We start from the raw sequence: 26,945 nt of genomic DNA, 5'->3' as shown, positions 1-26,945 counted from the left end.
GATCCACTTCCCTTAATTTTTAAATAAATATAAATAGTTTGAACAAATAAAATATTGATATTTGTAAAAAAAAAAATACTAATCGATACATTTTCAATAGCTCAATTCGACTACGTTGTCCTTTTAAATTGCTCACCTCAAATTATTTAATTACAAATCAAAAAAGTCGTTGAAAAATATTCTTTTATCAATATTTTCAAACTCCTATATCTTTTGATGTATACAATATTTTAAATTGCTCAACGTGTTAAAACCCTGCTGAAGTTGCATTTATAATTGCTCAAATGCAGTTTTGAACAGCTCCGCTTTCCTTAATTTTTAAATAAATATATAAAGTTGGAACAAATTTAACGTTTATATCGATAAAGTGAGCGCTGCAGATGCGCATAGACAATGATGGGAAGCCAAAAAAATTGCGGATATTCGTAATAAAAAGATGCTAATCGTTCGATTTTCAATAGCTCAATTCAACTACGTTGGCCTTTTAAATTGCTCACTTCAAATTATTTAATTAAAAATCAAAAAAGTCGTTGAAAAAATTCATTTATCAATATTTTCAAACTCCTATATCTTTTGATGTATACAATATTTTAAATTGCTCAACGTGTTAAAGAACTTCTCAAGTTGCATTTATATCAAGTTGCATTTTTTTTTTACAAATATCATTATTTTATTTGTCAAATATCATTGTTTTGGTTGTATTATTGGATATTGATAAAAGAATATTTTTCAACGACTTTTTTGATTTGTAATTAAATAATTTGAGGTGAGCAATTTAAAAGGACAACGTAGTTGAATTGAGCTATTGAAAATCTATCGATTAGTATCTTTTTTATTACCAATATCCGCAATTTTTTGGCTTCGCATCATTGTCTATGCGCACGCGCAGCGTACACCTGTCTTATGATATAAACGATAAATTTGTTCTAACTTTATATATTTATTTAAAAATTAAGGAAAGTGGAGCTGTTCAAATCTGTACTTGAGCAATTATAAATGCAACTTCAGCAGGGTTTTAACACGTTGAGCAATTTAAAATATTGTATACATCAAATGATATAGGAGTTTGAAAATATTGATAAATGAATTTTTTCAACGACTTTTTTGATTTATAATTAAATAATTTGAGGTGAGCAATTTAAAAGGATAACGTAGTTGAATTGAGCTATTGAAAATGTATCGATTAGTATTTTTTTTTTTACAAATATCATTATTTTATTTGTTCAAACAATTTATATATATTTAAAAATTAAGGAAAGTGGAGCTGTTCAAATCTGTACTTGAGCAATTATAAATGCAACTTCAGCAGGGTTTTAACACGTTGAGCAATTTAAAATATTGTATACATCAAAAGATATAGGAGTTTAAAAATATTGATAAATGAATTTTTTTCAACGACTTTTTTGATTTTTAATTAAATAATTTGAAGTGAGCAATTTAAAAGGCCAACGTAGTTGAATTGAGCTATTGAAAATCGAACGATTAGCATCTTTTTATTACGAATATCCGCAATTTTTTTGGCTTCCAATCATTGTCTATGCGCATCTGCAGCGCTCACTTTGTCGATATAAATGTTAAATTTGTTCTAACTTTATATATTTATTTAAAAATTAAGGAAAGTGGAGCTGTTCAAATCTGTACTTGAGCAATTATAAATGCAACTTCAGCAGGGTTTTAATACGTTGAGCAATTTAAAATATTGTATACATCAAAAGATACAGGAGTTTGAAAATATTGATAAAAGAATATTTTTCAACGACTTTTTTGATTTGTAATTAAATAATTTGAGGTGAGCAATTTAAAAGGACAACGTAGTCGAATTGAGCTATTGAAAATGTATCGATTAGTATTTTTTTTTTACAAATATCAATATTTTATTTGTTCAAACTATTTATATTTATTTAAAAATTAAGGGAAGTGGATCTGTTCCAAACTATACTTGAGCAATTATAAATGCAACTTGAGCAGTTTTTTAACACTTTGAGCAATTTAAAATATTGTATACATCGAAAGATATAGGAGTTTGAAAATATTTGATTTTTTTTTTAATTTTGATTTTTAATTATATAATTTGAGGTGAGCAATTTAAAAGAACAACGTAGTTGAATTGAGCAATTCAAAATCTATCAATTAGTATTTTTTTTTATTACAAATATCATTATTTTGCAGGCTGGGGTGGGGTAGGTGCTTTTAATCTTTCTGATTTAGAAGATAGAGATTCGGATACAGATGAAATAGAACTGATAGGCGCATATTGTTTTAATACAAAAAGAATATATATCTAGATATGATTCGGGATTCAAGACCATATAAAATTCCATTGAAATTTTAACTTCCTTTGAAACATTCGATGATGCAATATTTGAAAATTCATATGGTGTCAAGAAAAAATTATAACTTTCAATTAATTTCTCATTTATTGTAACTAAACTAAAACTCTGCCTACGAGTCCTTTAATGACAAGTTTACCCTACCTACCTTCTTACCTACCACTCCGCATTGTCCTACCACCCTCAGCTTTGTGCGTCCCGTTCGGCTCCTTGACACCATTCGACTTCGCTTTTCTCTGCTCCGCTTACACTGTTTCCATGGGTTTTACTGAGGTAGGGTACAGCAGGAAATTGCGTCCTCAAAATATGGAGCAGCCCGACTGGGGTAGTACCTCGACCTTACAGAAGATCACAGCTAAATAATACTACTTTTGAGCAGTTTTGTGTTCCTGTTGGTGATTAAGGTGACCAGAGTCCCTAGGGGGAATTGGGGATAAGGTCGGCAACGCCCTTGCAATGCTTCTGGTATTGCAGACGTCCATATAAAGCAACGGTAATCGCTTTCTATCCCAGGGGAGTTGATATATGTTTATATGTATTTAAGTGTGTAGTGTATTTATATATTTTTATGTAATACGTTCTGTAATTTTTAGTATAGTTAATATTGTTTGTAGTATGTGTATATGTATGCATGTATGTGGGTATATTTGATTTTATTCTTGTTTTCTTTTATTTTAAGTCTGTACACCCTTTCCGCTTGTTTCACATTATCTCCTCCAAGCTGGTTGTCTGGAAAAGATCGCTGTTTAGCGATAAGACCGCCTGTTGTACATTTCTTTTCTCAAATTGTTTAATAAATTGTAAACTTCTTTTAATGTGTACAATAAAGAGTAAATTATTATTATTATTATTATTATTATATCTCCTAGTGGGCGCGTCCCCGCGTGGTGTATAGGGGAATGAATCGCCGATTTTATCGCCGCGGGTGGTAGGGGTCTTCGGACCCTCGCGGACTAAAACAAGAGTGCCGGGGTCGTTGGGTCACTCCCGGGGATGGTGGGGCCTTTGGCCGGGGCGGTGTACCCGTCCTTCGGCTCAGATGTCGTGTGCGGTGCGGGGTGGTATGTAGGATGCCTGGGTGCCGATGGTGAGGGTGTGGCGCTGATACGACGTAGAGACGTGGGGGTCGAGTTTTCTTTGTCCCACGCGGTGGACGGGTAGGTGGGATCGCTCACCCGCCGTAAGACGCGCTCACTATATGTATTATTTATAAGTATGTTTATCGAAAAAAAATATATGTAGCTATACCAGTCGGCTGTTACCTATAACACAAGCATTAAGTTGCTTACTTTAGGAACAGACAACCGTGTGTGTATTGTGTAGATATTTATTTATTTATTTACTGTTGCGCCGAGGCCACGGTCGGCTGGAGTGAAGGGCCGTGGCCACGCTGGGGCGCTGCGGCGGCACGAGGAGGTTTCGTCCTTGGGGCGCGGTGTTGCGGGCGGGGTCATCGGGTGGTGGGTTGGGCGATCCGTCTTCCGCGCTAATCGGCCCCGAGAGGTACTATACGTGTTCAAGTGCGCCTTCTGAGGTGCTCTGTACTACGGTGGGACCGTAAGGGTAAGCGCCGGTTGGGTTGCGGAAGCATGCTATAGCGTCCCCGTGATCCCGCCATACAGGTGCGTCGGCGGAACAGACGTGGCGCGTTTTAGTCAATAAATGTCAGACATCCCTCTGGTGCCCCCGCGCCGGAGAGTGTTCATGAGGATTTTCCCCACGTTAAAAAAAATCGCGTAATATCAGGTGAGCTTGATTGTCGACCTAGTTATATATATGTGGTGAGCCTTGGAGGAATAAATATATTTATTTGACTTTTTATATATTTTTAACCGACTTCCAAAAAAGGAGGAGGTTCTCAATTCGACTGTATTTTGTTTTTTTTTTTTATGTATGTGACATCAGAACTTTTGACTGGGTGGACTGATTTCGACAAAAAAAAATTTAATCTAAAGGTGGTGTATGTCATTTGGTCCCATTCAAATTTATTTGAGATCTAACAACTACTTTTCGAATTATATCTAATAATGCGTTTTTACTTGACGCTTTTTTCTTCGACCTGCGTTGTAACTTTTTACTGGATGTACCTGCTGGAAAGGAGATATCCTTAGTTTGGTACCATGATAAGGAAACAAGGATTTGATGATGGCATACCAGAGAAATCGAGGGAAACTCTCGAAAGTCCACATAACTTTTTACTGGGTGTACCCATTTTGATAATTTTCAATTTAATCGAAAGCTGGTGTTTATCATGTGGTCACATTTAAATTTCATTGAGATCTGATTACAACTTTTGGAGTAATCTTTGATAATGCGTATTTACTTGACTATTTTATCGTCCACCTACATTGTATTACTTGTCGATGTAATTGAAGTCGGTTTTTTTTTCGTTTGCCAGCAAACACAATTATTAATTTTATTAATCATCAGGCAAACTAATGAGAAAAATGATGCGTACAGATTAATGCAACAGAAGTACACTCGCAGGCGTAGAGAAGATTATAAGGAGCGAAGAATAAGAGAAAAACACCTACATAAGAAAAAGAAAAGATCGTACGAAGAACAAAAACTGCGGGAGATTGCATCTAGTTACACGAAAAAGGAAACTAGAAACTTCTACAACCAAGTGAATAGGGGACGGAAAGAATTCAAACCCAGAACCACAGCGTGTAGAAGTAAGACTGGACAGCTACTTAATGATAAAGATGAGATCGTTCAAAGATGGGCTGAATACTTTCGTGAACTCCTTAACAGCTCAGTGCAGACTCGTCCACTTTCTGTACCAGTACCTGAGGTTCTACTAAACAATCAACAGACTGATGAATCTTTGTACCCCACCATAGAAGATACTATACGAGCCATTCAATTCAGTAAAAATAACAAATCTCCGGGAATAGACGATATCCAAGGCGAGCTTATAAAGTATGCCGGAACTGATTTCGAGAAGGAATTTCACCACTTGGTTCTCCAGATTTGGAATGATGAAAAAATGCCTGATGATTGGAATACATCTGTTATCTGTCCCCTACATAAGAAAGGCGACATATTGGAGTGCAATAATTACCGAGGCATATCTCTCTTGAACACCGGTTATAAAGTTTTTGCCAATATGCTTTTTAATAAACTAAGCCATATGTAGAATCCAGCTTGGGGAAGTATCAGTGTGGGTTCCGTCCAAACAGTTCCACAATAGACCAAATCTTCTCGCTTAGGCAGATCCTTGAGAAAACGTTTGAATACAACGTGAACACTCACCATCTTTTCGTAGACTTTAAGGCTGCCTATGACAATGTGCATAGAAGTTTCCTGTACCAGGCTATGATGGAGATCGGCATCCCAACAAAGCTCGTGCGCCTGACGGAGATGATTCTTAGAAACTCTCAGAGCGTTGTTAGAGTTCAAACAAGTGTATCAGAACCGTTCAGAACCAATGACGGCTTAAGACAAGGGGATGCGCTCTCGTGCCTACTGTTCAACATCGCTCTCGACAAGTGTATTCGCGACTCAAAGATCGAGACCAAAGGCACTATCTACCACAAATCCGTTCAAATTCTAGGGTATGCGGATGACCTCGATGTGATAGGAAGATCTCTACCTGCAATGGAGAGTGCATACCTTGCTCTTGAAAAATCAGCTGTGGAGGCCGGTCTCCAAATTAACATGGCTAAGACTGAAAGCGTCAAAAGACCAGCAAACCCTACTACAAGGAGTTAATATTGGCAATAACACCTTCGCTAGCGTCAATCGTTTCGTATACCTGGGATCCTTAGTAACCGATAACAACGATGTGTCTTCAGAAATAAGTAGAAGAATAATGGCGGCTAACAAGTGCTACTTCGGACTACTAAGATACTTACGTTCGAAACTCCTTTCAAGAAGAATAAAACTTATCTTGTACAAAACCTTACTAAGGCCCATACTCACCTATGGTTCCGAATGTTGGGTGCTGAGCAAAAAAGACGAAAATTCCTTGTTAGTATTTGAGCGGAAAATACTAAGACGCATTTTCGGAGCTGTGATGGAAAATGAGAGATGGCGAACGCGTTATAACCACGAGCTATACCAAATGTACGATGAGCCAAATATAATTAAGACCATAAAGATTGGGCGCCTGCGTTGGGCAGGGCACGTATTGCGAATGGACAAGGCCAGAGTACCCAAGCGCCTTTTAAAAGGCCGACCGGAGGGCCGCAGAAGTCGAGGAAGGCCCAAGCTCAGATGGTTGGACGGCGTCGAACAAGACATCAAGACCTTGGGAATAACAAGTTGGAGAAGGAAAGCCTCTAACAGATCGGACTGGAGGGCTTTGCTGGACCAGGCAAAGGCCCACCCGCGGCTGTAATGCCTCAGATGATGATGATGAATCATCAGGCAAAAGAAAAATAATTATACTAAGTTATGATTTACTTAACTTTTTTTTTCTTTTAAATTCATCATCATCATCACTACAGCCTATTGCAATCCACTGCTGGACATAGGCCTCCACAAGTTTGCGCCAAAAATGGCGGGAACATATGTGTGTTGCCCATAGTAACCACGCTGGGCAAGCGGGTTGGTGACCGCGGGGCTGGCTTTGTCGCACCGAAGACACTGCTGCCCGTCTTCGGCCTGTGTATTTCAAAGCCAACAGTTGGATGGATATCCCGCCATCGATCGGCTTTATAAGTTCCAAGGTGGCAGTGGAACTGTGTTATCCCTTAGTCGCCTCTTACGACACCCAAGGGAAGAGAAGGAGTGGCTATATTCTTTAATGCCGTAGCCATATAGATTAACCTAACAATTACAAGCCTAACTTAAAAATTCTTATAACGTAAACTGAACTTCACTTTAGGGCTGCCAGATGTACGATTTTAATCGTACTCATACGATTTTTTTGCATTTTTACTCATGTACGATCGCTAGACCAAGATCGTACACAAAATGTACGATTTTTATATTCCTATTACCTTACCGCATTTCATAATTAAAAAAACGTCATCCACCGGCAAGCATGAATTTAGGAGAACTACCCCAACTACCTAACGCGTGCCTAGATCTTTTACGTGAATGAAGTCTCTTTGAATAATCATATAAGAGCTGTATTTGTTTGCCTTATAACAAAATTAATATATATAATATCGATATTTTCTCTTTCGGTAATAATTGCGACTTGAAAAAAAAAACACATTTTGAAATAAAAAACAATTTGAAAATTATAAAACACTGGCTCAATTTGCTTTGAATTTGTTTTGTTTTCCCCATTACAGTGCAGATTGTGAACGAGCATTCAGCGAAGTTTATTTAATCAAAACAAAACTTAGAAACAGTTTATCCAATAATACACGTAAGGGCAAATTATTAGTTAAGCAATTAATTAAGAAGAAACGAAAATTTTACGAAGTTTAACCCAACAAATTCTTTTATTAATAAATATGACTTCAAAATTTCCTTGGCATACGATTTTTTTTAGTTGGCGTACGATCACACTTTTTGTGCACCTGGCAGCCCTGATACGTAGTCTGTGATGAAATATGGCATTAAAATTTTCATTTTTCATCACATCCCATCACTGATCAAATTCCCAACCAAATACAAATTTAACAATTTGAGTTGTGAGTTGTGAGAAACAATTTAATAAAAAATGGATGTATCCAAGAAGTGCCTGAATATGAGCATTAAGTTGTAGGTTGTTGACAAAAAAATATTTATTGGTATGTCGTAGGATTTGGTGTAAATAACATTAAATACAATATAAATACTTTATTTCACTAAATCGGTAACTAAACATGGATAATTCAGCTATTCAAACTTTGGAAGCAGCGGCGCAAATTTTAATGGTGAGTGTTTCTGTAAATAATAATCTCCATAAGTAAATACTGTTATGTTTATTTACGTTAGAAGCTGCGCATGGTAAATATCTTTTAAATGTTATTTTTTATAGGCACCGCCTAATTTAGTGACTTCTGAGCAGCGACATCAGGCTGAGAGTGTTTTCCTCGAATTCAGAAGCACTAAAAACCCATATCAACTATGTAGAGAAATTCTAGAGAAATCTACTACAGATTGTGTACTTTTTGAGGGTGCTGGTCTCATAAAAACTGCTCTTATAAGAGAATGGAACATGTTAACAGCAGATGACATATCATCACTTAGAGAATATCTTCTGAGTTATCTTTTAAGAAGAGAAGTACCAACTTTTTTAAAAGAGAAGTTATTACAGGTACGTGATATATAATAAAATACATAAATAATTATTGAGTATTGTCAAAAATTTAATCATTTTCTAGTTAGTTTTCTGTCGTTTTGCAATATTTGTTATTAATAAAGACCTCAACTTTAGCAATATTTAATGTATTGTAGACTATAGCAGTAATAATTAAAAGAGGTAGCATAAATGATGGTGGCAGAGAACGAAGAGCGCTATTGGACGAATTAGAGAAAATTATTCTTGGTTCAACAATAAGTCAACAGAAGTTGGCATGCTCTCTTATATTGGCTATAATGCAAGAATATGCCATAACTGTGAAATCAGCTGATGTTGGATTAATATGGGAGGTACATTTCAAATTAAAGAAGTCTTTTGAGGGTCAAGATCTTAAAAGAATATTTAGATTTACTATTGGAGTATTAGAACAAATTGTTAAATCTGGTCACCAACTAGAGGGCGAGCAGGCAGCATTGACAAAGCAGCTGTTAACAATCGTTGAAATTATTTTATGCTGGAATCACGTATCACCATTTCTTTCCAAGAGATTGATTGGTGCTTTTGAAGCCATATATGAAAGTGATACTGCACCTGCATTACGTCTAAGTCTTAACTGGAGAGATACAATCATGCAACCAGAACTAATAGCACTGTTCTTTGAAATACATATGTATGTAAGAAACAACCCTGATTTACTTAATTCATCACTTACATGTCTAGTTCAATTGGCTAGTTTGAGTGGTGTTGTTGTATCCGCTAGTAACCTAAAACAACAATACTTAGAAAACTATGTAAATAGTTTTGTCAGGATTTTAGGCTTTATACAGCCTTCTGAAAGAGAAATGCTGGGTATATCACAAATATACCGGCGATTAGTTCAGTTCTTCACAGCACCTATGATAGCGTCTACACCTCCAGCCTTTCTACAATATTTGACACAATATACTTGCCATTGTATTAGAGGGTCAGTTATAGAAGAAGGTGTAAGTGTTTATCTTTTACTTCATATTTTTAAAATTTGAATGGGAACTTGAGATGAGATATGAAAAAAAAATCACCTTAAAAATAATGTCAAAATATTATAGATTTTTATTGTTATTTGGTTTTAGATCAGATTGTGAATTTGTTTTAGAAATTCCAATGAATATATATAAAAAATCATCACTTTAACAAATATTATTTTAGATAAATGATGACACAGTTTGGAGAGAGTCTTTGAATAAATTTCTACATACTTGGAGTTCTTTAGTACATGATGCTGATGGTTTCTCTAATGAAACACTAATGAATCCCTGCATAGAGATCTTCAATACATATCTGCAATGTAGATTAGCGCCACCCGATGGAACAAGGTAAATTACAGTCCTACCTATTAATTTTATATAAATTAAGCTGAACTGGCAAACTTTGTACTACCAAATTTTTTTTCGTCATATCGATTTTTTTAAATTGCCTTTTATACAAACCTCGTCCTGATAATTTAATTTAATTTGAAGGTTCACAATAATTTATCAAATATGACTAGAAAATAATATAAAGTTCATATACCCCTTTATTCATATCTTATTTTTAATGAGTTGAACGTTCATTCAAGTATTATCTAAGCACCGATGGGGCTTGGGGGCTTTGTTTTGCTTATTTTTGATGACATGGGAGCCGGGGTCTGTCTAATGTGGTTATGTCAGCGATATTTATATTATTTATGATGTCTTGTTCTTTTTTTGTAAGGCTTTAGATTAAGACCCATTGAATTATCTAAGCTCAAAATTTGACCGTTTAACTACATAACTTTGTAACAAAAAAAAATAACCCTAACATATATAACTTCAAAATTAGACCCTTTATCGACATAATTTCGTTACAAAAAAATAACCAGTAATAAATAATAAGGGTTATTTTTTTTTTTAGGTTAACCTATCCAACTGCAAAATGATGGGTCTTAATCTAAAGACTAGCCTCTTTTTTTTGCAAAATTTACTAGGTTTTAATTGGAGCAAATATAGCTACCCTACTTGTATATGCTTGACTGCGAAAATCTTTACACGATAAAGATAGACAAATGACCCATTTTGAAATTTCGCTGCCGATTATTCTGGTGTTTTTTGAAGTTATACCTTGATACTTTGTAACTTTGAATGAAGTATAAACAGAATAGAAGTTGTGAATATGTGAATAAATATGTCAATACAAAAATCTACCTATAAAGACGGCCAGGGCCATATGATCCATAAGATGTGTAAAATGTTTTAATAACAGGTAGATAGATATATTTTGTTTATATTTTAACCAATATGTTGACGTGAAATCAAATTACCTATTGGCCACTTTACAATATCTGCGAAAAATAAAACACACTAAGAAAATGTTAGCCATATTGTTCATATTGTTATGGAAGTGATGCAGCCATTTGTGAATAAAGGTAGAAATGTTACTAGGTACTGACAATCTTTTTACATCTGTTTAACTAACAAAAATATTAATCTCAAAACGAACAACTCCAGTTAAAATAATAATACTAGAGAAATTTAATTTGTGTAAAACTATTGTTCAGAGGTAAGGAAAGTAGGGATGGCTGTAATGATGACATAAGGGACGATATGGAAGAAGATGAACGTCAATTACACAGTAATGTCTTGTTGACTATCGGAGCTATCGCGAGAAAAGCACCGGCTCACTGCTGCCATGTACTACACACACTTCTGACTGATAGAAGTAAAAGGTAATGTTGTCATTAATCTTTACCAAAATCACGCTAGTATTATTACGCACTAGTAGTATTTAGAAATTGGTCTTTGAACGGGAATTAGTGGAACATTTTAAGCTATATTTTTGTCACTTGATTGAGTATGGTACCCAATTTTTACCTAATTAGTGTTTAGTAAAGGGAGCTTCAATTCTTCTTTAGGGGTCATTTATTAATCATCATAACGTGATCATAATATGTGAGAATTGATAGGGGTCGCTCCGGCAACAAATCACGAAGTATCATAGGGGGGAGGGAGTTGTTAGGAGATATCAATGTATTTATTTTTCGTTGAATCCGTGATTCAATTGCGTAATAAATAAAATATAAAAAACAACAGACAACACCTTGCAACTTTGAAATCTGTCTCTAAATGTGTAACATGATTCATGATAATGAAATTTTCAAATTGTAATTAGATTATACACATATTTGAAGATAAAATTCTAATAATTTCAATATATTTTACTCTGTCTTTGTAGGCTTGAAAATCATTTACAACTTATGCACATGGGTAAAATGCAAAATATGAATGGAGGGGATCAACTGGTTACTTTGTTTGAAGATTTGCATTGGATTTTAATGATAACTGGTAAGATTACAGAGCGCTAATAAAATTGTCATCATCAACTTTTTATTATTAAAATGAAAATCAAAATTATTATATTAGCCACCTCTATTTGCTGAATATATTGATTGAATAATTGTATTTGCTCCCAAACTAAAAACCCGACTTCGATTACATCGACAAGTAATACAACATGAATAGACGAAAAAATAGTCAGATCATCATCACATTTAAATGACAACAAGACAAGCATCCGCTTTCAATAAAAACAAGAATCAAAAAATATTAATTATAAAGAATAAACTGCTACCATAGCTAATACAGCTCACTACGTTATAGCAGATGTGGCCACGTAACATCCTTTGATCGATATTCACTGAAGTAGCTTTACCTAATTCAGATAGATGGCTTTGGGTATCTGGCGTTGCGACAAAGTACCGTCTCATAAATACGCGTCATCAAAGATTACTCAAAAAGTACTCATTATATTTAAATGGGTCCACATGACAAGTATTATCTTTGGTTTATAAAAGAAACAAAAATCGGTGCACCCAGTAAAAAGTTATGAGGTATAATACAAAAAACAGTCAAGTAAATACGCGTTAATAGATATAACATACATATAATCACGCACCTCCCGTAGGGGCAGGCAGATACCACTTCTTTCCACTTGCTACGATCCTTACATACTTCTTTCGCTTCGTCCACTTATTATTCCCTTCATACACGCTCTTCGGTTTAGGGTACTCTTGACCTGGCCTTTTTTCAAGACGTCCCTTATTTTCACTCGGAACTTCCGCCTTTTTTTTAGCGTGGGGGAAATCCTCATCATGGAAACCCTCCGACGCGGGGACCTCGGAGGGGATTCAGACTCTTACTGAATAAAAAGAGTCTGAACGTCCGCCTAGGTCTACCTCTTCCAACCCTTTCATTTACACTCGCCTTATACACTTTTTTCGTCAATCGTTCTTCACTCATTCTCTCGACATGGCCAAACCATCTAAACATACCTTTCTCAATTTTTGTCACTATATCTTCTTTCAGACCACAACGTTTCCTTATCTCAAGTTGTATCAACATTTTATATTTCTGCTTCGTTCAAACTATACTGGGATACGCTTGTAGTATATGGGCCCCTGTAAACAATGTACACACCGACAGGATTGCATCACTCCAGAATTTTTTTTATAAAATTTTTAAATTTCAAAAGTTACAGAATCTGTCCCACCTTATACAACACTACCAAATTGAATCCCTATCCCAACGTCGTAAGCAGTACGATATTATCTTATTACATGATATCATGAGTGGGAAAATAGATTGCAGTGAGCTTTTATCCCAAATTGAATTCCGAATACCATCAAGACGCTCTAGACATATTAAACAATTGTTTCGTACATCTCGAGTAAGAACTAATTACGCACGTAACTCGGTCCTCTGCCGTATTGTCAATACGTATAATACGCAATATTCAAACTTAGACCTGTTTTACCTAAGAACGAAGATGGCACTTAAAAAAGAAATCAAAATGATGCATTTTTGTAGTATCATCAAAAATGTTCAAAACCAGCACCTACAGATTTATACACAAACCCACACTAATACACCTTCGTCTTACATACACACACCTACACGAACACATATTCACCTTTTCATGTCTTACACTCACCTCTAACTGCAGTGGATGGAATGGAACATAGCCGTTTACTTTTTATTACTTTCTGTTATTTTTTAAATATAGTGTCTAGTTATGTATTTTATAATGATTATTTTTTTTTATATTAGTGTGATCCTATTTTAGCCATATTTGTACATTATATTGTAGCATAACGCTGTTGGATTGCCTGTAAAATAAATAAATAAATCTCACTATTTCTTATCCTATCACTCAGTTTAACTCCTATCATACTTCTTAACGCTCTCATCTCAACTGCATTTATTCTGCTTTCATGTTTCTTCTGCCATACCCAACATAAAAAATTAAATAAAAAATTACGAGTTCTAACTTTAATACAAAGTATAATTTGTTACATATAAACGTTTGACAATAATGCACTGATATGTGTCGTAATATAATTGAATTTTTTATATATTGATAATGAAGTAATAAATTGTTTTCAGGTCATTTCCTAGCATTAGATTGTACGGAGGGTGAAACAGTAACGATACCCACTGAATTGGTCGAGTATAGTGTTGCACAAAACGCTAATGTGGATGCATCTTTACGATACTTGGTTGGGGAAACTAATGTTACAGACAATGTGGATGATATTTTAAAGTTAGAATTTTTTTAATTAATTTTATTGACACAATATGATTTAAAACTCCTTTGACTAAAGTTCTAGTATAACAAATAGCATTTTTGCAAAATTTTGTTGTACATTTTGTATAATGAAACTGTATTTCATTTTGCATTTGTTTTCATGAAGTATGAGCAAAAGTATTTAGGGTTTTAGATATATGTTCTGCGTCATGTAAAAGATATGGTTATTTCGATATTACAAATCAAGACATCAAAAAATAAAAAATTTAAATACTCATATAACTTTTTTATTACTGCTTTTGCCAATATTCTATTCAAGTAGTCAAGGTATTCATAGATTTAACAAATAAAAATCCTATTGTATTAAAAAAGAATTTAAATTTAAATAGTTCTGAAAAGCGTTATTCAAATCCAAATGAGATGGTTAAAGATAGAGACGTGATTTCCATTTCTGTTTGTACACTTTATCAGTTTCTACTGTATTTATTCTTATTGTAATGCAAACTAAACTTATGACAAATAATTGTATGAAGTGATTGATGTACTTAAATAGTAATGTATGAACACGTTTTCTTTCAAAGATAAGGTTATTTTAGACGATAAAATGTTAAACACTCAAATACAAGCTGTATTTACATATGTCAAGGTTACTCAGGACTGAGTTTTGAAAAGTCTGTTTTGAAAAAAAAAAAACATGGTGTTATGTCATTAGGTCAACTCATGCTTTATTATTTATTAGTTTGCAAATTCATTTACGAGATAGTGATAAAATTTATAGATTATATTATGTATTGCTTACAATTTTGGTTGTATAAAAACCACCACTCTTAAGGGTCGAATTTTCCTAAATGTTAAAAGTTGCCTTTATTTGTTCCATGCTTCACACTGTTGCAAAGTTACGAAATGTGATGAACCTAGTGTGACGTCACATATTTTGCAATTTTCACATTAGCCTCGACATTTTTATTAATCAAATATAGATATGAAAATCTAAAATATTAAGAAAAAAAGATGGTTTTTCTAGCTATAGTATAGCGAGTGTTCATTCGCTAAAAAAAATAATTAAACTTTACTTAAATTATTACGTTAATCAGAATTATAGTTTGAAATGTGATGTCACACTTCGTCGACCTCCCTAAACTCTTGTTATGGCGTCTTAGGTTTCGTTGTAATTATCTAAGAACATGTTACTGTTTTGCAGGCTGGTGGGTGAAATCTTGCGCATCAGTTCGTACGAGTGCGCTGCCCTGGAGGCGGGGCTGGCGGCGGCCTACAGCCCCGAGCTCTCCGCAACGCTCTCCTGGCTGCTCAAGATCTGGGCCAACGCCTACCTCACGCTGCAGCCGCCCAACTGCTCCGAGGTATATTTACGACGAAAATATAAAAAATATCCACATAGACTGACTGACTGATGAAAACCTACCCCGAACGGATGTCCTTTAAACCAGGACCGGTCTGGCAATTTCGGAAGAATGGCCGTTCTAGTAATTACAGTTACTACTACAAAGTAGATAATATGATAATGAGTACAAAACTTACTTTATTTGTTCTGAACAAAATTATTTTCCGTTTGCGACCACTACACGATACGCAAAGCGATCCTATACCGATACCTAACCATAACTTTGTCTCGTCCGCCAGGTACTGGAAGCGGCGTTCGGTCGCGGCTCCCGCGGCGTGTCGTGGGTGGTGTCGCTGGTGGCGCGGCGCGCGGCCGCCACGCTGCGCCACCTGGCCGCGCAGCCGCCCGCCGCCGCGCACGCGCTGGCGCTGCTCGCCACGCTCGCCTACCCGCACCACCGGTACGCACACGCCCGCACGCACACGCCCGCACGCACACGCCCGCACGCACACGCCCGCACGCACACGCCCGCACGCACACGCCCGCACGCACACGGGCACGCACACACACGCACACACACACGCACGCACACACACACGCACACACACACGCACGCACGCACACGCACACACACGCACGCACGCACGCACGCACGTACACACACGCACGCACGCACGCACACACGCACGCACACACACACGCACGCACACCCACACACACACACACACACACACACACACACACACACACACACACACACAAACACAAACACAAACATTTTTTTACCCACGTTCATAGGAGAAAAAAGTTCTATTGGATATGATATACGTATTAAATCTTTAAACTTGCTTCAGTGTGGAGCAATTTGGTGTCGTAATAATGACTATTTTTTTTTCATTTCACAGCGAAAATCCTCTGGCAAGTTGTGAAGAGTTCCTAGCTTTAATTGTGTGGGAGGCAAACGGAAGCAACTTGTCCGGTGATCTTAGAAGGGAATTACATAGAGTTTTCGCTATTGCTGCTACATTTGCAGAAGGTAAGTTCTTTAGATAGTTTTCAAGTAATGTACTATTTACTAGAAATCTGTTGTATTTTATTTTCAAAAATTATATCGTATTTAATTTTGACTAACAATACTTATTTTTTAAGCTATAAAATTTGTAACATGAAGAACAACATTAATCTATGTAAGTACTCGCTAGCTCGCGCCTATAGGTATATACTTTTATCAACCGAAACGCGCACGGACGTGTTTCATTCATATAAAATAATGAATGAATGATCAGTGCCTTACTACTTTCCAAGTCGATCGAGTAAAAATGAATATTAAAATTGAAACTTTTTTTTAATCAACATTACAATTGATTTATCAATTTTTATAGGTACTATAGATGATTCCAAAGTAAAATATTTCGTTTCCAAAACGGTTATAAAATCACCGTGTATAACGTTATAGTACTTTTTTTTCTCAAATTGACGCGGGTGAACCCGCGTGGCACAGCTAACTACTACTTACTAAACGTATTATATATTCATTAATAATTATTATCTTTGTTTTTGACGTATTTTAAATAATATTCAAGATTTTACTAAAAAAAATTTCATTGTCATAATAGGTGAAGAAAGAAGTCGGCTCCTCAGTAGTACGATAGCACTTCAAGAGAAACTAATGAACATAATAAACACGGAGTTAGATACGGAACCCGTTCGCAACATGCTCGCGGACACACTTGATTGTTACATCGGCATAGCTGAAGGCGTTCTCGAAGTAAGTAAATTTACAGCGTAAATAGTGCTGTTTTAGTTAGTTAGTCACGAGATATTAGTTACCCAAAGACTCCCAGAAATACAGTCTTTGAAACCCTTGCATCACACCACTGTAAGCTTGAATACTTTATTATTTAATTTTTTTATTTATATCTATATCTTTTGTTGTTTAACTTACGTATTGTGGATTTGAAAATTTTCGTTTTATTTGTATAACACTCCCTTTGGGTACTACATTGAGATAGAAAGCTGTCTGTTAACAATTTTGATGAAGTGATCGTTATGGGTTTCTACAAAACTGTAGCAGTAAGTAAAAATTTAAAGTAAAAAAATATTGTTATGGTACATAAAATTCTCTCAAAGTTCCTAATTCTTGTTTTTTACTTAATTGTTTTTTGAAAGGTATTCATCTTTATTAAATGTATTAATGTAAATTCGGGTAATATTACCTTAATTTACATTCCCTGTCATATTGCACTCCTAGAGTGCAGTGCTTTTAGCTTTTGAAACCAAAATAATTGTGTTTGCTCGCAAACGAAATAAACCGACTTCAATTACATCGACGAGTAACACAACGTAGATTGACCAAAAAATACTCAAGTAACTGCGCGTTATCAAAGATTACTCAAAAAGTAGTTATCAGATCTCAATGAAATTTATATGTGACCACGTGACAAACATCAGCTTTCGATTAAATTAAAAATTATTAAAATCGGTACACCCAGTAAAAAGTTATTGCGGATTTTCAAGAAGTTCCCTCGATTTCTCTGGGATCCCATCATCAGATCCTGGTTTCCTTATCATGGTACTAAACTAAGGATATCTTCTTTCCAACAAAAAAAGAATTATCAAAATTGGTACACCCAGTAAAAAGTTATTGCGGATTTTCAAGAATTTCCATCAATTTCTCTGGGATCCCATCATCGGATCCTGGTTTCCTTATCATGATACCAAACTAGGGATATCTCCTTTCCAAAAAAAAAAGAATTATCAAAATCAGTACATCCAGTAGAAAGTTAGTCCGGTATAATACAACGTAGGTCGACGAAAAAAGCGTCAAGTAAAAACGCATTATTAGATATAGCTCGAAAAGTAGTTGTTAGATCTCAAATAAATTTAAATGGGACCAATTGGCACACACCACCTTTCGATTAAAAGAAAATTTGTCGAAATCGCTCCACCCAGTCAAAAGTTCTGATGTAACAAACATAAAAAAAAAACAGTCGAATTAAGAACCTCCTCCTTTTTTGGAAGTCGGTTAAAAAAATATAGTAGGATGAAACCCACTGTAAAAGCTCTGTAATTCTCTTTGCATTGCATTTTCTGAAAACATTTACCACAGTAATGTATATTTTTTTACACCATCAGAAAGTAGAGATTTCAACAAACAAAAACCCATCCGACTTTTTTTAAAAAGCTGATATTTTGACGTGAGAATTTTCGATTGAATACGAGGGTGCTTTTTTGATATTGAGGTCAAAATAAGGTGAAAAAATAAATATTTAAAATAAAAAAATTACAGTGTATTTGGAACATAAAAAGGTAAGTTTTCACCAAATTTTTTACAAAAAAGCATTTTGTGAAATATACAAAACCAAAAACATGGTTTATTGAATTTTTCACATGAATTTCGAGGTTATGTGAAAAAAGTGTGAATGCACTTTGCCATAAACTTTTTTCCATAGGAGTTGTAGTATAGCCGGAAATTGAAATAAACTGTTTTTTACCCTTAAACAACCACTTCCTTCATTCCCTTCCACTTCCCGACCTCAGGTCGTCCGTAATTTATTTTTCCTTTCATTTTCGTAGTATTCTCTTCCTTTTCCAATGGGTTTCATTCTACTATAATTTTTCTCACTTTTTACCATTTTCAAAAACACTCTGGTATATCCTCTCTTTAATGATTTTAACGATTTCTAATTTTTTTAAATTAAAGGTATAATAGTTTTTTTTTTTTTTTTTTTTTGTAGTTTTATTACAGTAAATTAACTAACTGACTTCAAATAAATGATATTGCTACATTCAATGTTATTGCAGTTACATTAACTAGTCCAGTTATGTAATGTTTATGTTGATTTTAAACCGATTTTAGTCATTATATTTTACATCTTTTACTTTTTCAGGTAGGGACAGTAGATGAGCAGTTTGTGTTGCTTATGGGTGCTATAGATAAAATACCTGGTATTATATTCAGGTATCATAACTACCCCGGTGTGGTGTTACCAGCTTTAAATTTACTTGCCAAGAGTGCTAAGAGAATGTTGCATTCGGTTCAACCACAGAATGTTACTAAGTAAGTATTTATTTATTTCAATTTTAACCAATATATTTAAATATTTAAAAATCGGATCTTAATTAATAGGTAGCATAAAAATAAAATAAAATATTTTTTGAAAATAGTTTATTCATAAATTTTTGTTTTAGGTTTCTAGAAGTTTGCAATGCTACATTTGAAGTTTATATGAGATGGAATTCTGGCAAAATATCGAGTATTCCACAAGACGCAGAAGAAGAAGCATATGAGGTACACATTTTATCCTGCTATACGTTCTATCAACAGATAATCAAATCAATGTAAAAAAAATTTAAAAGTATTACTAAGACTTTGAAACTAGTTCACGAATTGATTGTCAGTAAGTATTTACACATTATAAATTAATAATCACAGAAACATTGTCATATAATTTCCATAAAAACGCGGTGGCTTTGTTAAAGTCCAGTTTCAGTCCACAGGTTACGGTATCCGGCTACCGCCAGACAGACTGTACTATCGTTTGTCACCTTAGGGGTTGTCCATTAATCATGTCATTTCATTACAGCCCTGCCCTTTGTGATGTTCGGTAATTTTTTTCGAATCCCCTCTCCTTTCGAGCCTCACGTGGTTACTGAACGATCCCTTGTAACACGTTCCCCGGCCACCCCGCCCAATGTAACACTGGCGCTACTTGCAGGACATCTGCGCGCTGATGGAGGTGGTCAGCAGCGTGTCGCGGTGCGGCGGCGGCGGGTGCGGCGGCGCGGGCGCGAGCGGCGGGCTGTGCGCGCGCGGGCTGCGGGCGCTGCTGCCGCTGGTGACGCCGGCGCTGCTGGCGCTGCCGGCGCTCGCCCTGCGCGCCTACCGCATGCTGCGCGACCTGGACCAGGCCGACCAGGTGCGCCCCACTGCTCTCTCACATACGGAGTGGTCGGCGGCTGTGCGCGCGCGGGCTGCGGGCGCTGCTGCCGCTGGTGACGCCGGCGCTGCTGGCGCTGCCGGCGCTCGCCCTGCGCGCCTACCGCATGCTGCGCGACCTGGACCAGGCCGACCAGGTGCGCCCCGCTGCTCTCTCACATACGGAGTGGTCGGCGGCGGCGCGGGCGCGAGCGGCGGGCTGTGCGCGCGCGGGCTGCGGGCGCTGCTGCCGCTGGTGACGCCGGCGCTGCTGGCGCTGCCGGCGCTCGCCCTGCGCGCCTACCGCATGCTGCGCGACCTGGACCAGGCCGACCAGGTGCGCCCCACTGCTCTCTCACATACGGAGTGGTCGGCGGCGGCGCGGGCGCGAGCGGCGGGCTGTGCGCGCGCGGGCTGCGGGCGCTGCTGCCGCTGGTGACGCCGGCGCTGCTGGCGCTGCCGGCGCTCGCCCTGCGCGCCTACCGCATGCTGCGCGACCTGGACCAGGCCGACCAGGTGCGCCCCACTGCTCTCTCACATACGGAGTGGTCGGCGGCGGCGCGGGCGCGAGCGGCGGGCTGTGCGCGCGCGGGCTGCGGGCGCTGCTGCCGCTGGTGACGCCGGCGCTGCTGGCGCTGCCGGCGCTCGCCCTGCGCGCCTACCGCATGCTGCGCGACCTGGACCAGGCCGACCAGGTGCGCCCCACTGCTCTCTCACATACGGAGTGGTCGGCGGCGTGTCGGCAAAGCGAACGGAACACAAGACAGCACACATTTTTTCTCTCTCATAGCCAGTAAAGTTTCGTATATCTATGACACAGTGCAGGCCTATTGTGCAGAAGTTTTACTTCATTCGTGTGGCCTAAAGCATACACATTTTTTGTGTATAAGAAATACAAATCGAATTTTGATTATTCAAAAAATTAATATTTTTTAGAATGTACAGAAACTGAGCGATATAGTATTGCAAAAGTACATCCGTATCTATATTTAAAATTTCATATCCAAAACATGCTTCATGATCTACATTGTGATATGTGACGTGTAACAGATTACAATACACACATAAAACAGATAAAAAACTTACTACTTAAAAAAAACTTTACATAGAGATCTGAGAGAGAGAGAAAAGTAACATCTAGGCTATTTTTAGACAAGTAACATTGCAAAATGTAACTAATATGTTTATACGGAAATATTGATAAAATATTATTATTTTCAGCTAACGAATCTCCCCATAGAAGACTTTAACATGGTAATAACGGCGTTACGAGTCGGCCTGACAGCCGTTTCCTGTGACGTATCAACACTGTGCTGCGACACGATAGTCGGTATCGCTAATACCGTCCGTACACTAGGCGACGACAGTCCTTATGTCATATCTGTACTATCTCTGGCTGAATTACTACTAATGCTCATAATTAAGATGGAAATACCGCCTGACTCCATCCCAGCGGCCGGAGCCGCGATATACGCTCTAACTTGTGTTAAACCAGCGTTATTGGAGGGTTTGGCGAGACAGTTGATCGAAGCGTTCGCGGTCAATGACCCAGCTAACGTCCCTAGATTAGAGGAATCGTTCAGAGTACTCACGAACGGTGTAATCTTCGACGGCTTGAGAAACCATAAAATACGATTTCAGGATAATTTTGACAAGTTCCTGGCGAGCGTACACGGTTTTCTCATTGTAAAATAATCATTAATCTTATATTGTTAGGTTTTCGACAGATATTAACGTATTACATCAATTGCATCGATTGTATGTACGATTTTATCAGATTACTAGTCATAATGGCGCGGTTTTATTCTCAATTGAGAGAGACTTCGATCAATTTTTGTCAAATTGTAAATTGAATTTCTTATTGGGTACATGAATGCTAGCAAGACGAGTGATCGATATGTCCTTCCAAAGGGCTGTGTTATAGTATTATATAATATTATAAATAAATGTTTTACGTCAATGCAGATTCAGTTAAATTCCGGAATGTTCTCGTGATGTTTTCTGATATTTATTTTAATGTGGCCTAATTATAACAGGGTGTTTGTGACGTCGGTATTTATTTGTTTTCATCTTATTTAACACGGAAAGTATGAAACAACGAAGTGTATTGCGAAGATTTTATGATATTGTGGTTGTGAATCTGAATCGGACTTATTTCTAGGAACTACAGGACGTGGTACACTTTTTTGTACTTAAATATAAGGAAATTGTGATTTCTCCATATAATGCCTGCTTTGTATTAAAATTTTTATACTAATTATCCAGTTTTATTCAGGTTTTATTCCGTCTTTACAATATATATAATTAAATTAAAATTATAAAGCTTATCGAGAAAACGTAGTGTATTTTAATTGTAACGATATTTTTAGTAGAAATCTTGATGATGATTCTTAACACGTTGAACGCCAGACCAAAAACCATGTTTAGTTCAGTGGGCCGCGACGGACACCATGTGACTGCCATTATATTGGGTCCAAGAGGCCGCGTCAGACACCATGTGTCCGCATGCCCTCGATCACTTCAGAAGCCTCTAGGGAGCCAACGGACAGTGTTTCGACTGTTTTTACTAAGGCAAGTGACCCGCGCGGCCTCACAGTGCAATAAGGCCACATAGCACAAAAAAAATCGAAAACACTTTGAATTTATAGGCTTTTTTAACAAGTTGTTTCCAAAAATGTTATAGCTATTCTTAATGTAAGTATTTTCAAACGTACAATTGACATTATTTTTTATAAGCAGACATTATTTTTTAGCCTAATTAAGGAACTGTAAAGTCGTTTATAAAAACTGTAGAATTATAACCATTTTCAGTCAAGTAAGAACGTCTCAAATAAATAATGGGTTCAGTAGATTATTTACGCAAGAGGATAGCGTTTCACAAAAAAAAAAATAAGGTTTACCTTCTGGTTTTGCTTATATATCCAATACAAGTGAATATAAAACGCTACATATTTAATTTGAATACCTAATACCTACGTTATTGAAAAAAATTAAGAAATGAATAAAAGTCGTAATACTTTGTCATTATATTTATTAAAGAACGAGATCAATCTTATAGTCATATTTTTTATAGAAAATAGGTAACTAGCATACATAATAAAAATAATAATGAACTTCGAAGCTAAGAGAACAGATATTGGCTATTCATTGGTGCCTTGCACAAACCAGATATCTAAATAAAAAATTAAAGAGATCAAAAAAAAAATTCTTGCCGGCCCGCGCATCGCGCACCTTTAGTTTTTTTATAATATAATCAGTCATTAAATCAGTCAATAAAACCTACATCTAATTAAAAACTATAAACTTTAACAAAAAGTAACTAACATAAAATCAAAAAATCTAATAGAATAACACAACCTATCATTAGAAATATGAAAATCTATAAACATTATACAAAAAAAAAATACTAAGAATGTACTTTAAAAAAGCAGTTATGGCACAAAATTGGCTTTTCAGGACAAACGCCACAGAAAGTGTTAACTTTTTTGGTCTTGTTGCGTGCTTGTAGGCGACCCATGTTTTTGACATTTGTCTTGTAGCATTCCCCACAGTTTCGTCTAGTTTTTCTGGACGGACCTTCGAATTTCTCTAAAATATGTTTCTTTCTTTTCGGCCTTGTTAGCGCTGGTTCATCTGCTTGTTGGTTAGCACAGAAAGATTTCAAAACAGTAATCCTAAAATCAGTAACTTTAATTTTTTTTTTGTTTACAGACTGGTACAAAACATGAGCATTGATAAGAGCTATATTCAGAAGCATATCGAATGCAATCTTTTTATACCATCGGATTGATTTACGCAATGGGGTTGAATAAGAAGCCATCTGGTCTGCTAAGTCCACACCACCTTTAGCTTTGTTGTATTCCAAGACGATTTTCGGCTTCCTCACAAGTTTTCCGCGTTTTGTGATCTCGACAAAGCGAACAGAGTGTTTTGTGGATAACATAAGAACGTCGCGCTTGTCTTTCCATTTTAACACCGTTATTCCATCTTGACTCTCTTCAGCATAATAATGGCCCCTCTTAAGTTTGGTGCTGATGACTTTTTTAGGAAGCCCTCGCCTGTTTTTCCTGACCGTCCCGACAAGGTGAGTTTGTTTGTCTAAAAGTCTTCGCGCTAAATTAATACTAGTATACCAGTTATCGGTATGCAACGTATGTCCCCTGTCAACATACTCTTTACACAAATCCATGACAACATTAGTGGGCGTTGCCTTTGTACTATCGTTTTTCCCTGCGTAGACATTGATTTTGTGTGTAAATCCAGGACCAGAGCACAATTTAAATAGTTTGACACCATACTTATGGCGCTTATTTTTGTTGTATTGCCTGAATAATATTCTACCACGAAATGGCACCATACTCTCGTCGATGCAAATATCTTCATTCGCAGTAAAATGTTGCCGAAAAGACATATTTAAATCATTCATCAATTTCCTTATACGATGAAGACGGTCGGACTTATTTTCGTCATCATCTTCAGAAAAATGCAACATGCGAAGTAAAATTTCGAAACGGTTTCGTGACATAACAGTTCTAGGAAAAGGATGCCCTATTACTTCGTCCTTCGACCAATAGTCGGATAATTTTGGAAGCTTAACCACACCCATGAAGAGAAGCAAGCCAAACAATTTCTTTATCTCTACAAGGTTTGTTGGAACCCACTGGTTGATCCGTGCACCAGCAGAAGCAACCGGTTTTTGCGTTATTTGATGAATAGCGTATTTGTTAGTTGCAGAAACTATAAAATTCAACATATCATCAGAGACATAAAGCGAATAGAAATCAGCTGGAGCCTTATTTACCATTATGAAACGAATAGCATGCGACGGCCCCGGAATGTCAGAAAATGCAATCAAACGACGTTGTTTACCTTTTGGCGGTCCCCATCCACCGTCATTAGTTAGAGTGTGTTCTGGCAAATTAGGTGCAGTAATTTCTGATCCGCTGGCCTCACTTTCCGAGTGGATGATACGGCGACGATTACGTTTATTCGGCTGCGAAATTTGGTTTTCGTCTTCAGAAGACACATTAAAACTTGAATTTAACAAGTTTATTTCAATATTCTGAATTTGTTCTAAATCTTCTTGAGTCACTTCAAAATTATCAAATTCTTCCATGGTGCGCTATGAGTTAACTCAACAGAACCCTTTTTTTTAAAATATAACACGTTATTCACCTGCGCGGGCGCAAAGGCAAATGAACGAGTGAAGCGTCTCGGTGTGGCTCGCGGGTGCGGGCAGTGTAGCGCGGGGGGAGCCGACAGCGTGACCCGCGCGGCGTCCGCGTAAGAAATGACGGTTGGACGTTCGCGCAGGCCGCGACGGACACTGGTGTCTGCCACTTGAGATCTTGGAAAATAATGGGTAAATCACTGTTTCCGTCAGTCGCCCATTATTTTTGAGGTTTTCGCTGACAATATTTGCGGAAAAACACCCTAACAATTTTTTGACGATTCTCGATTTATTGGTGTGGCCCCAGGCGAAAGTATGCTGTCGGACATATGGTGTCCGTCATGGCGTTCAACGTGTTAAAAGAGGCAGGGAATCCATCCTAACACCGATTCACTTAAAATTCCTATAGCTTTGTCATAAATTATTTGATTAATTAAACAGCTCGACAAGTATCGCGTGATGAGTAGTTAAAAATTTTGATACGAAAATAATATGTTAAGATTAATAAAAAAAAACACTGCTGCCTGTATTTCCTCTACGGTTGGTCATCAATAATATTACATACAGTAAACTAACATAAATCATTCCTGTAGAGAAAATTCCTCTTGTCTTGATAGTATATCATTATTTTCTATTGATTAGTATATCATTAAAAATATATTAAAAAAACTTCAACTTTATTTACTTCTCCAAGCCAAACTTTGTTTAATTCTCTTACAATGTTCACCACAATATTCATAATCATAAATATGAAATATATGTGCCAATGTGGACAAAAGTTTAATAAACTTTTCTGAACTAAATTTAGAAGGAAAAGTTTAGCCTTATTTTATAGTGTTTTGTGTTTTTTTTTTTTTTTTTTAGCAGTTCCACTCCTTAATTTAAGACACACTTTTTTTTAATATTGGCATATTTAAAGAAATTATGATTACGAATTAGGGGAATCAAAATTAAGTTTTAAAATCTTTAGGACAATGAGAGATCTGGAATGGATATATAATAATAATATATATACTACACTAAGTACGATCTAAGCGAGTTTACCCTACAGAATATTGTTAAGCGGACCGCAACTGATAAAAACCTGAATAAATTATTGCTTGTCAAAATAACTACTCGTGTGAGTAATTAAATATATAAACATTTTGGGCAGTCGTGTAAATGTCTTTTTGCATATGAAACCTTCGAATATCTAATTCAAATACATTTAAGTCGGGGCGAGGTGGCGAATGCTAGCGCGACCCCATATCGCCCCACCCAGGTGGACGACTGCTCACACGTGGTAGTTTTTTAGTCAATAGGAGTCGGAGAGTATCCATGATGGATTTCTCCACTTTAAAAAAAAAAATTAAGTACTATGTTCTTATTTATAAATTATTCGTATCCCATTTTTTTTATCCTGGAAAATATGATTGTAATGTTTTTAT

General features: G+C 36.6%; 1 protein-coding gene and 1 long non-coding RNA gene across 2 annotated transcripts in view; one reads left to right on the top strand and one right to left on the bottom strand.

The window, feature by feature from the left end:
* Positions 1-26,945, bottom strand: part of LOC123658586 — a 32,453-nt gene that overhangs the window by 2,388 nt on the left and 3,120 nt on the right. The window contains exons 2-3 of the long non-coding RNA XR_006743916.1: positions 23,514-23,520; positions 12,183-12,185 (exon numbers count right to left, since the gene is read on the bottom strand). This is a non-coding gene — a long non-coding RNA (uncharacterized LOC123658586). The remainder of the gene's footprint in view (positions 1-12,182; positions 12,186-23,513; positions 23,521-26,945) is intronic.
* Positions 8,048-22,605, top strand: LOC123658580 (exportin-4-like). The gene is made up of 15 exons (XM_045593955.1): positions 8,048-8,146; positions 8,251-8,529; positions 8,670-9,497; positions 9,700-9,866; positions 11,066-11,233; positions 11,740-11,849; positions 13,947-14,103; positions 15,290-15,449; positions 15,730-15,890; positions 16,336-16,466; positions 17,047-17,198; positions 19,321-19,490; positions 19,622-19,721; positions 20,149-20,349; positions 21,570-22,605. The coding sequence occupies exons 1-15, from the start codon at positions 8,096-8,098 to the stop codon at positions 22,041-22,043; spliced, it is 3,309 nt and encodes a 1,102-aa protein (XP_045449911.1). The 5' UTR covers positions 8,048-8,095; the 3' UTR covers positions 22,044-22,605.

The sequence above is a fragment of the Melitaea cinxia genome, chromosome 12 (genome assembly GCF_905220565.1).
Source record: "Melitaea cinxia chromosome 12, ilMelCinx1.1, whole genome shotgun sequence".
NCBI lineage: Eukaryota > Metazoa > Arthropoda > Insecta > Lepidoptera > Nymphalidae > Melitaea > Melitaea cinxia.
Note: the sequence above shows the minus strand (reverse complement) of the source record. Positions and strands in the feature narration are given on the sequence as shown.